Source organism: Lactuca serriola, chromosome 5 (assembly GCF_051521515.1).
Source record: "Lactuca serriola cultivar US96UC23 chromosome 5, Lser_US96UC23_V15, whole genome shotgun sequence".
Classification (NCBI taxonomy): domain Eukaryota; kingdom Viridiplantae; phylum Streptophyta; class Magnoliopsida; order Asterales; family Asteraceae; genus Lactuca; species Lactuca serriola.
In genome coordinates this window covers 1405907-1417113 of record NC_136412.1, presented here as the reverse complement: position 1 = coordinate 1417113, position 11207 = coordinate 1405907, and the positions used below count along the sequence as shown (strand labels likewise).

Below are 11207 nucleotides of genomic sequence, written 5' to 3'. Positions count from 1 at the left end.
TCAAATCTATGTTGACAACATTATCTTTGGGTCGACCAGTCCGCAGCTTTGCAAGGAATTTGAAGGTGTTATGAAAAAGAGGTTCGAAATGAGTTCATTAGGGGGAAATGACCATGTTTTTGGGGCTTCAGGTCAAACAAAATTCAACCAGAATCCTGCTACATCAAGCCAAGTATGTGGAGGATATTCTTGAGAAGTTCGGGTTTCACGACGCTAAATCTGCATCGACACCAATGGCTGAGAGACCTCTTCTGACTCCAGATCGTGATGGCGAATCCGTAGATTCTACACTACAGATCTATGATCGGATCGTTGATGTATCTTACTACAAGCCGACCTGACATCATGTTTCCAGTTTGTCAATGCGCACGTTATCAGGCTAATCCTAAACATGATGTCAATGCAGTTTATGCTCCATAATTACTGTCACCAAGATATTGGGTCTTTAGTATCTGAGGAATTCTGAATTTGATTTATATGATTTTGCTGACAGTAATTATGGAGGCTCTGAGCTTGATAGGAAATCTACTTCAGGAGGGTGTCAATATCTTGGTGACAGACTAGTGTCGTGGCAGTGCAAGAAGCAACACACTGTCTCAACCTCAACAGCAGAGGTGGAATACATTGTTGCATCTGCCTGTTGTTCTCAAGTTATCTGGATCCAGCATCAGCTGTTGGACTACGGTTTGAATTACTTAGAAACCCCCATTTACTGTGATAATGAGGCCGCAATTCAAATTGCCAAAAATCCAGTCCAACATTTTAAAACCAAGCACATCGATATTAAAATTCATTTCATAAGAGACTGTTATGAACGTTCACTTATCCGGCTGCAACAGGTTCCCACTGCTAATAATGTGGCAGATCTGTTCACTAAGCCTTTTAACAAAGCTCGTTTCGATGTGCTTGTGGGATTTCTGAAAATGATTCGTTTTGAGGATTAAGATTTCTGTTTTTATTTTTTTTAATTTTTTTTAATTCTTCTTAATTTTTAAATTTGTTTTCGTTTTTGTAGGTAGGTTAATTTAAATTTACGCATTTTCTTTTCTTTTACTTTTATTCTCACCCATGCACAAATTTAGCGGGAGAAATAATCAAAAAAAAATCCAAAAACAATAAAAATCCAGAAAATCCAGAAAATTAAAAATATTGCTAATAGTTTTGTTTGCAGGTGTTGTGACGGGAAATTAAATTAGCAAGCGATAACGGGCAATCTGAATCTGCGTAACATACCTAAGTTGAATTGTCAACGCTCTGTGCTCGATGCGCTGGTAGGCACGAAAGATTTTAAATGGACTTGACTAGGAGGAGTTAAAACTTAAGGAATTCAAGGACTTGACTAACATTGACCTAGTTAGATCCGTTTAGCTTGACAATATGACGCTCAGATAGGTTGAGCAAGGAGATATACACGGGAATCTACTGGTCACACTAAAGAACCCGTATCTAGAACTGTGGATTCACTTTTCCTCGACGTGCGGATTCTATCCTTAATTCTGGTTTTGATGGGGTGATTGAGGAATTCCGATAAACTAGGTCTCTAGAAGGTTATTTTCTTTCTTTCTGTCTGTTACTCATATGTTGCCTCCTCCGTGTGATCGAGAGATCCGACCTGGACTGTAACATATGCAATTCTTTCTATCTGTTAGTCATATACTGTCTCCTTTGTGTGACTCAAAATCTGATCTGGTACACAGTATATGCACCATTCTCTTCTCAATCCCTCTAAAAACTTTAGTTAGTCATATGTTTCATCCTTTGCGTGATTGGAAGAGATCTGACCTGGATGTACAGCATATGCATTCTAAATCTATCTTCTCTCTTAATAATTTTCTGCTCACCTGGTGTAAGGAGTATTCTAGAAGTCCTTGATGGCTGGAGCATATCAGGATGCGGGAAACACGTTCTAGTACAATTAAAATTGAACACATACAGATTGTCTGTAGATCTCGCTGCTCAATTTAGGTGGACAATAATATCCCTGGTTGTCGTCAGCTAAATGGTCCCTAAGAAATTTACTTAAGAATAAGGGCTAAAAATGTCATGTTATTTGTAAATTGTCCAAAATTATGTCACAAATGTTTCGTGTTTAAATGCACCACAATACTGGCGATCGATCAGATGAAGATATGTAAATAAGGGTACCGACAAGTGGATTAGGGTTGTCCAACAACTTTGATCCCAGAGTCATAAATTTATTATCAGTAATTAAATTCTTATGTTTTGTTGTGTAATTCATTTGGCTTTATTTAATTTTTATTTTTAATTTTATTTTTACTTTTATTTTTTTATTTTATTTTTCTCTTATTTTATTAACTGTTAAAATTTAATTTTTAATTTTTAACTTTTTAAATTTTACAAATTAATTTTATTTTATTTTGTTTTATTTTTAATTTTAGTTTTAATTTTAATCCACAAAAAGGTTTGTTTTTAAAATTTTTGAAAAAACTTGGACTGTGTTTTACACTGTGTGGCCAACAGGTAAAGAGTTCTAGGCTATTTAAAGAGTTTACAGCCGGAATCATCCTCATTTCTCTGATTCCGGCCGCAAACACTCCCCATCTCTCTCTCTCTCTCTTCGAATTTTTTTTTATGTTTTTTAGCGAAATTGCTCCGATAGCTTCAAAGGTACCATGATTTCGACCGTGAATATGTATTTCTTTCAGTGATTAACCGTCTTTTGAGCCTGAAATCGCTGAAAAAGGATGTGTCGGAGTTTACGACCCAAGCTTATGGTCGTAAGGAGTTTACGACCGTAAACTCAGTTTGCGGCCACATGATTGCGGTCATGAGTTTACGGCCGTAAACTCTCATTAACCGTAAACCAGTCGTTGACCGTAAACTCACCACTAATCATGACATTTAATTCTTTTTAATTAATAATTCACTTTTGGGCTCAAAATTATATTATTTAAAACATTAATTGATTAATTTTCTCTCTTGTCTTACTTGGTGTGTTTTAGTGCAGATAAAATGGTAGCTTTAAAATTTTCAGATATGCACAACCTGGCTAGGGTTCTCGCTGATCCTCTGTTGGCCCATGGGGACTTCAAATCGATGATTCACGGATTACGAGAATGTTGTCTAGCCTCTGCCATCACTATGAACACGGTTGTCTACCAGAAAACCATTCGGGAATTCTAGCAAACTGCCAAAATGACAAGGGACGATAATGGAGTTGTCACGGTGAATGTGATCGTTCAGGGATGCAAGATTGTTATCGATGAGACCTTTCTGAGAGAGACTCTGATGATCAACGACCTTTTGACCTTTCCCACGGAGATTGGTATTGATGATGCTCAAAGAATATTAAGGAAGATGGGGTACGAGGGTGATTCTCCACCAACAATGAAGAAACTTTTGTCGCCCTATTGGAGATTTCTAGCCCACGTGTTCGTGAGCTGCATCTCCGGCAGAAGGTCCGGTGCTGATGAGATATCCCTGAGAAACACTAGCGCTATTGTTTCTCTCGCTGCGGGGATCAGCTTCAACTTTTCTAGGTTTATCGTGGACGAGTTTGTGGTCAACATTAATGCCACTACTCGGGATACTTTCCTAATGTACCCTCGGTTCATTCAGCTCTTCATCAATAAGCAATTTCCCAATTTAGTAAAGGATGGAGAAACACTCGATATGAAGTCTTTGGGCCCTCACACTATTGGGCTCATTAAACAAAACCGCAAGGGGAAGGTGGTCTTTCAGGGGTTGTATCCATTGGTCAAGTTCGGACGATTTGCTGAACCGAACGAAGCCACCGAGTCACATGGATCTTCGGACAAGATTTCATCGGAGCACACTTCGTCTGAAAAGGTTATCTCAGAAAGAGATGTGATCACCGTGTCGGATCAAGAAGGAGAAGAGACGGCTGCTCCAGCTGTGTCAGTTTTAGAGGAGCATAACCTACAAAATGTCTAAGTTGAAGGAGATTATAATGAAGGGTCTTCTAAGAACACTGCTGAGCCTAATCAATTTGAAGACCTCGATCTCACAGGTTTCGACAAAGATGAGATTCCAAATAATTTTGGAACTAATGAAGATTTTCTGTCAAACGTCAACCTCAACTCACTGCTAGATAATCTCAGTGATGTTGCTCAGACAGCAACGGAGAGTAGGGATTCGGAAGACGCTCTCGAATCAACCCCCATTACTACAGAACAAGTGGTTATCTCTACAATTCCAATGGTGACAGTGTCAGGGATTCCTCCCCTTGGCGTTGTTTCACCTACATCTGAGCCACTTCAGGGTGATTTCTCAACAGACCAGACTTCGCAGCCTCCGTCCAAAAGAAGACGACGAGATCCTAAGTTCAGGCATCTGGATTCTAGTTTGTCTCAGGGCTTGCCATTCACTCCAACTACAACTCCTGCTATTGTAACTACAGAACCTTCTCATGAAGGCCCTAGCACATTCTTTGAGGCCGGTGGTTCCTCTATTCCACAAGGATTCTCTCCTCCAAGAACTGATCTTGATGCAGCTTCTATGCGTTTGGCCCAACATCTTGCTCAAGAACAAGCTGCTGCACCTTCTTCTAAGGGCAAAGGAATTGCTTTTAGTGAAAGTCGGCTAAGACAAGATGACTCTGTGATCGATGGACTTCATAAAAGAGTGAGTGTGCTGGATCAGAAAAACATTGAGCTCAGTATTCGAGTTGAAGATCTCTTGAATGAGAATACGAATTTGAAGATTCAAGTTTCTGATCTCCAAGAAGATAAAGTAATCAAGTCTAGGAAAATCTCTGAGCTCCAAGATCATTTCTATCTTCTGACCTCTAGCTACTTTAATCTCAAGAAGAAGCTTGAAGAAGACTTTGGTGATAAGTATAAGACATCCGCAGATGAGCGTAGAATTGATCTTCACTCTCAAGCTCATCCTATTGTCGTGCCAACTGCTCAGACTTTCTCGAGTGGTGAATCGTTTTGAAGAAGAACCTGGTCATGCTCCACATGCTGCAGAGATTATTCGAGATAAACAAGACAAAGCCACCAAGAAGGGACAACTCTTGTTCAAGAGGAGTTCCGATAAGAATGCACCAGCAAATCAATCCACAATCACTCTTACGGATCTCGAAGCCGTAAGGTTTAGAGACGCGTATGGTGATCGGTTAGGAATCGTATCTTAGGGTTTTCATGATCCCCTGAAAATGTGGATTGTTCGCAGAAAGAGCGACAATACGGAGCTCTACAAGGATTGTCATGATTTTAACTCTTGGACCAGGGTGGATCTTTCAGAGCTATCTCAATCTCCATTTTCAAACCCGACGGATAATCAGCAAGCAACTAACTTCAAGCACTTTCTGGAAGATCAAGTAAAGAAGGGTTTTCCATCTATGAAGACTGTTGAATCTGTGATAAAGCAGTATCCTGATGTTATTGATCCCAAAACTGGTCATCCTTTCCAGGTGGTGATGTGGCCTACTACAAATCAGGTCAAGCAAATTCCCGTGCTTCAAGATTACCCGGATGGATCCTTGAGCTCTATGCTCTACTGGGTATTTGATGAAACCACAACATCTGCTGTCATCAAAATTAAGGAGGGATGCATTCGTTTGTATGATAGAAGGGATTTGTTTCAGTTTAGAAAAATGGGACATTCATCACTTAAGCCATTATCAGATCAAGGTTGCTGAGGAGATATTTGAGTCAGCCGCGAAAGAATACAACACTATGGTTGCTGAGATTATAAACAAGCGGATGTGGAATGGAGCTATGGGGCTGGATGATGTGATGATCATGGACAAAGATTGACTTGAAGCTAGCACCAAACCAAGGGGGAGATAGAAGGGTCTAATTAGTGGTTTGGTCTAGGCTTTCTATGTAATAGGTTTATTTGAGTCAATTTATAGCTTTTGGTAGATTGTGTGTAGTTTACGGCCCAACAATGAGTTTACGGCCGTAAACCCAAGGCCGGCCTAGGTCCAGTATATATAAAGGTGTGCTAGGTCTTTTTTCAGTTGTTGATGCCTCAGAGTTCATGGCTGCTTTCACCACAAGTTGTACCAGAGGTTATTCCTAATAGAAAAGCATGCGCAAGCTTGTGTTCATTCTTAATTCTACTTGTTCTTTATTGTTAATTGATTGTGTTTGCTATTTGATCACTGGTAAGATCCGTTTCAGGACCTTACAACGCGGCAGACATATTATAATCATAAATGATTATATAGCATCACTCGTTCCTTTCTCCTCGGCCACTATCCCCACCACCACAATCGTCAACGTCACCACCACTATCACCACCTTTGACACCATTCGACCCCACTACTGTCATCTCTATCACTTATATCACCGCTACCTTTGCCATCACCATCTCTTCTACTACTAACTGTCATAATCATATATGATTACTTCAATCAGTGAACAGAGATATATGTATAATCATTTATGATTAATCATACCCAACTGCTGCCGGTACGCTGGAGCATTAGAGTGACCAATGAGAAATACATGGCCAAGGTTGAATCTCAATATCTCTAATTTTATTTTAATCTCAAGTGAACCATCTCATATATATATATATATATATATATATATATATATATATATATATATATATATATATATATATATATATATATATATATATATATATATTCGAAAATAGATATCTTTAAATATTTAAAATGATTTTTTTATTGATCTGAATTATCTTTATTAAAAAAGTATTATATTAATTAAAGCCCAAAGTTTTATAATTATGTGTAATAACTAGTATTTGAGCTTGTGTTTTGCCGTCGGTTCTTACGTGTTTTTAATAAGTATTAGGAATGAGAATTAATTAAATCAGTATAACATATCACAGTTTATTGCAGTGGTCATACGTATATAAGTGTAAGATAGTGAAACCCTAAAAAAATTGTTCAAGAAATAAAAACACATCTTGAAACGTATATTTATAAGAATGCAGTTTTTTAGGATAAAAAATGAAAGAAAAAAAAAAGTTAAAGTGACGCAGATGGCAAAAGAAACAATTCAACATAAAAAAATAAAAAAGGGTATCAAGGCCTAATAACTTATTGATTGATTATAATGGTAAAATTCGGAAAAAAATATAAAAAAAAAAAAAATGTTGCAAATGGCAAGTTAGTTGAATTGTAAGGGCTTAAAGTGAAAAAAAAAGATAGAAAAAAAAGGATGTAAGTGTAAATTGGATGGATGGTTTATGAATAGAAAGTAAAAGAGTAAGGACTATTTCTACACCTTAAGCTAAAAACAAATTAACAATTAAATCCAACACTTGAAACCAATGAAAAACAATGCCTCTTATAATATGAATTACAAAATCGCTTGTACGTTATACTTTAGGAGATGTATTTTTAGCTACAGTACATCTTCTTCACATTGAGAATTTAGTAATTGTATATATTTATAATATAATTATTATATATAGAATTAAAGTAGCAAGTTAACAATTCTGGATTTACACATGTAGTCATCCAAGAATAAGATTAAACGGCGTTTAGATTTGGTGGGTGAAATAACGGTTATTGGTAAGGGGTAAAATGGGCGGGATTGGTGAGCAGATATCAAAGGATCAGATGATCTAAACAAATCTCTTTCCGACGTTCTTCAATTTCCCCTCAATATTGATTAGATGTCGTTTTGCCCAACCACTAGATACAGATAGATACCCTTCTCCCCCTCCCCCCCCCCCCTCTCTCTCTCTCTTGATTTTCTTCAAAAACCTATCAGACAATATCCGCCGGTGGTTTCATGATTTCGTGTTTATAAATCATAACCTGATACCGAATTGTTCGATTAAACAGACTTCAGTTGTCATTTTGCTCCTCCAAATCGGAAAAAGGTTCGTTGATTATCTTGATCATCGTGTAATGTTGTTTTTTCTGTCACGATTTTTTTTTCTTTTTTTTATCCTCGTCATTCCTCGGCGGTGAAAAATTTACTGTCCGTAGCTGTTTTTAGACGCATATGCTTGACGTTCGTGATAGGTATATATTAGCTTAACATGAATTAGGTTTTTTTTCCTCTATGTTTATAATCCCTTTCTATTGATTTTTTCTTTGTCAGAAAAGAAGCCCATAATTTGCATTGAAAGCGTCAAATGGTTTGCTTTTGCTGAAATTTAGCAAGTTTTGTTTGATCCAAGCGGAATAAAGTGTTTGACTACATGCCACAATAATAATTGGAAGAAAAAATTAATCCATTAGAGAGTTGCAAAGGTAAATGTGTGTTGGTATCAGTTTTGGGAAATAGTAGGAATTTCAAAAGTAAAAGTGGGCTCCTTTTTTAGGAAGTGTCTTTCAGATTTCTTATTGATGGTGTAACTTGTAAGGAGGTTTCAAAGATGTAATTGGATATTTCATTTGGAAGCTAATATCTTGTGTTGGGGAATTTTGCTTCAACTGACAAACTAAAATATTTAAGTCATCTTGTAATTGGTTTCATATGTTTAATCAGCTATAAATTGAGGAATCAAACATACATGTTCTTTGTTAGTCTTCCTAGTTTGTGATACTTGTTGGAATGAATATATTTTGCCTTGATGATGAGGTGGAGGTGGAATTATACTTGAGAAAGAAATATATGTAATGTGTTTTTGGTTTTCTTTGTGAGCAGAGATCATGTCACATCAGCAAGAAGATGATGAGTACATGGGTGATGAATATGAAATGGAAGATGTAGATGATAACATGGAGGAGGAGTTTCATGGTAGAGATGTTGGGTCAGACTCTGATGTGGACGAATATGATTACATGGTATATATATCTTTGTATTACATGGATATGGATTGAATATTGATGGATGGTAATAATTAAGTAAGCTTGTTTGCGTGGAGTGTAGAATAATAAGTTGGCAGATACATGCGCTGCCCAGGCAAGAAGAGGAAAAGATATTCAAGGTATTCCCTGGGAAAGGCTGAGCATCACTAGGGACAAATATAGGAAAACTAGACTTGAACAGTATAAGAACTATGAAAATATTCCTCAGTCTGGGGAGGCTTCAGAAAAGGTATGTGATTCTGAGTTTATTTGAATAATATTAATTACAAAAAAAAGTGTAATTGCTGTCAACAATTCAGGCATGCAAAGTCACCAACAAAACAGTCCTGTACTACGACTTTAGACGGAATTCAAGATCTGTAAAATCGACAATACTTCACTTTCAGGTATTTATTTGAACATAATAAGCCTAATTTGGTGATTTTATTCATAACATTCATTCTTTTTGGTGATTTAGTTGAGAAACCTAGTATGGGCTACATCAAAGCATGATGTGTACCTAATGTCACGTTTTTCTGTCATCCATTGGTCCTCCTTAACTTGCAACAAGTCTGAAGTCCTTAATGTATCAGGGCATGTGGCACCATGTGAGGTGAGTCATGATGTGCAGAGGGGTTTGATTTGATTGTTTTTTTCTTTTGAAATAATGAAAAATATATTATAGAAACACCCTGGAAGTCTGCTGGAGGGATTTACTCAGACCCAAGTTAGCACAATGGCAGTAAAAGATAATTTGCTAGTTGCTGGAGGATTCCAAGGAGAACTTATATGCAAGGCAAGATCTAGGTTTATATAATTACATGGTTTCTTTATATAATTTTAAACATGAGATTTCCTTGTTAATGAGTGCAGTATTTAGATAGACCTGGAGTTTGCTTCTGCTTGAGGACAACTTACGATGATAATGCTATTACAAATGCTCTAGACATTTATACTACCCCAAGGTATTATGTATTATGTATTATGTATTATGTATTATGTATTATGTATTATGTATTATGTATTATGTATTATGTATTATGTATTATGTATTATGTATTATGTTGTGTTGAACCAACCTTGATTTTCCATGATGATGCAGTGGTGCAGTTCATTTTACAGCCTCAAACAATGATTGTGGAGTTCGCGAATTCGATATGGAAAATTTTCAGATGACTAAGCACTTGCGTTTTCCTTGGCCGGTCAATGTACTCTATCTACCTCTCTTGTTGTCTTTGATATTGTTGTTTCCATGATATTTTTTCTTATTGTGTTATGAACTTATGATATGATATGCAGCATACTTCCATTAGCCCCGATGGAAAGCTTCTTATAATTGTTGGAGACAGTCCTGAAGGAATGTTGGTGGACTCGAGCTCTGGAAAGGTAAGTAATAGACTAAATTAATTAGTTATAAATTTTGTAATATGGTAAATAAATGCATGAAAATATGGATGCAGACGGTTGCATCCTTGCACGGACACTTGGATTTCTCGTTTGCATCAGCATGGAATCCGGATGGGTATGGGTTTGCAACAGGGAACCAGGACAAAACTTGTAGAGTTTGGGATATCAGAAACATATCAAAATCTGTAACCTCTTTAAAAGCCAATCTTGGAGCCATTAGATCCATCCGTTACTCATCAGATGGTCGCTTCATGGCAATGGCAGAACCTGCTGACTTTGTTCATGTGTTTGATGTCAGAGACGGCTGTTATGACAAGGAACAGGAAATTGATTTTTTTGGTGAGATATCCGGCACTTCATTCAGTCCCGATACCGACTCTCTTTTCATAGGAGTATGGGATCGCACGTATGGCAGTCTCCTCGAGTTTGGCCGCAGACACAATTACTCTTACTTGGATTCCCTAATTTGATTTTCATCCTGTATCCTATCATTTTTTTTCTCCTCAAGCCTCAAGCCTCAAACAAACACAAACATGTCATGTATCATGTGTCTGTAGATTATTAATGTATACAACCAACTGTATAGAAGAAGAAGATGAACAAGAAGAGGAAGCAAGCGGCTGCTACTAAAGATAAGATACCCACTCAAACCAAATTAATTAGCTACTAGCTAGGGATTTTTAACTTAACTTATCTTTTATATGTTACAAATACCACTATATTATTTTATTATTAATATTAATATTATATATATAACTTGTATACATATAACTTGTTTGCATTTGCCTTCACCTTTTTAATCAACTTCCATTGTAATGGTGTACCACCAACAAGAATTCTAGACCACAATGCTAGCTAACTATCTATATATGTCCTCAACTCAACTCGTATAAATACCAAACACTTAGATTATGTTCTCAAATTTCCTCTCTTTCTCAAAACATATCTTCAGGTTCCAGTCGAGTTGTCATTTGTCTATTGATCAGTGAAACCAGCTTCCAACAACATAATCTTGGTTTCAACACATTATAAAATTTTGGTTTTAAAGTTGTTATTATTATTCTAATTCTATAAACAAGAATAAAAT

General features: G+C 36.7%; 1 protein-coding gene across 3 annotated transcripts; it reads left to right on the top strand.

Annotated features, from left to right (window-relative positions):
• Positions 1–7486: 7486 nt before the first annotated feature.
• Positions 7487–10879, top strand: LOC145051780 (putative WD repeat-containing protein C2A9.03). Of its 3 annotated transcripts, none has more exons than XM_078999600.1 (11): positions 7487–7797; positions 8022–8173; positions 8571–8710; positions 8796–8963; positions 9034–9120; positions 9192–9326; positions 9399–9509; positions 9587–9678; positions 9816–9921; positions 10013–10099; positions 10174–10879. In XM_078999600.1, exons 3-11 carry the CDS (start codon positions 8576–8578, stop codon positions 10588–10590), a joined length of 1338 nt encoding a protein of 445 aa, XP_078855726.1. In that variant the 5' UTR covers positions 7487–7797; positions 8022–8173; positions 8571–8575; the 3' UTR covers positions 10591–10879. The 3 variants fall into 3 exon arrangements, with proteins under 3 accessions (XP_078855726.1, XP_078855725.1, XP_078855727.1); XM_078999601.1 differs by lacking the exon at positions 7487–7797 and adding an exon at positions 7820–7942; XM_078999599.1 differs by lacking the exon at positions 8022–8173 and having other exon boundaries at positions 7488–7797; positions 10174–10878.
• The last annotated feature ends 328 nt before the right edge of the window (positions 10880–11207 follow it).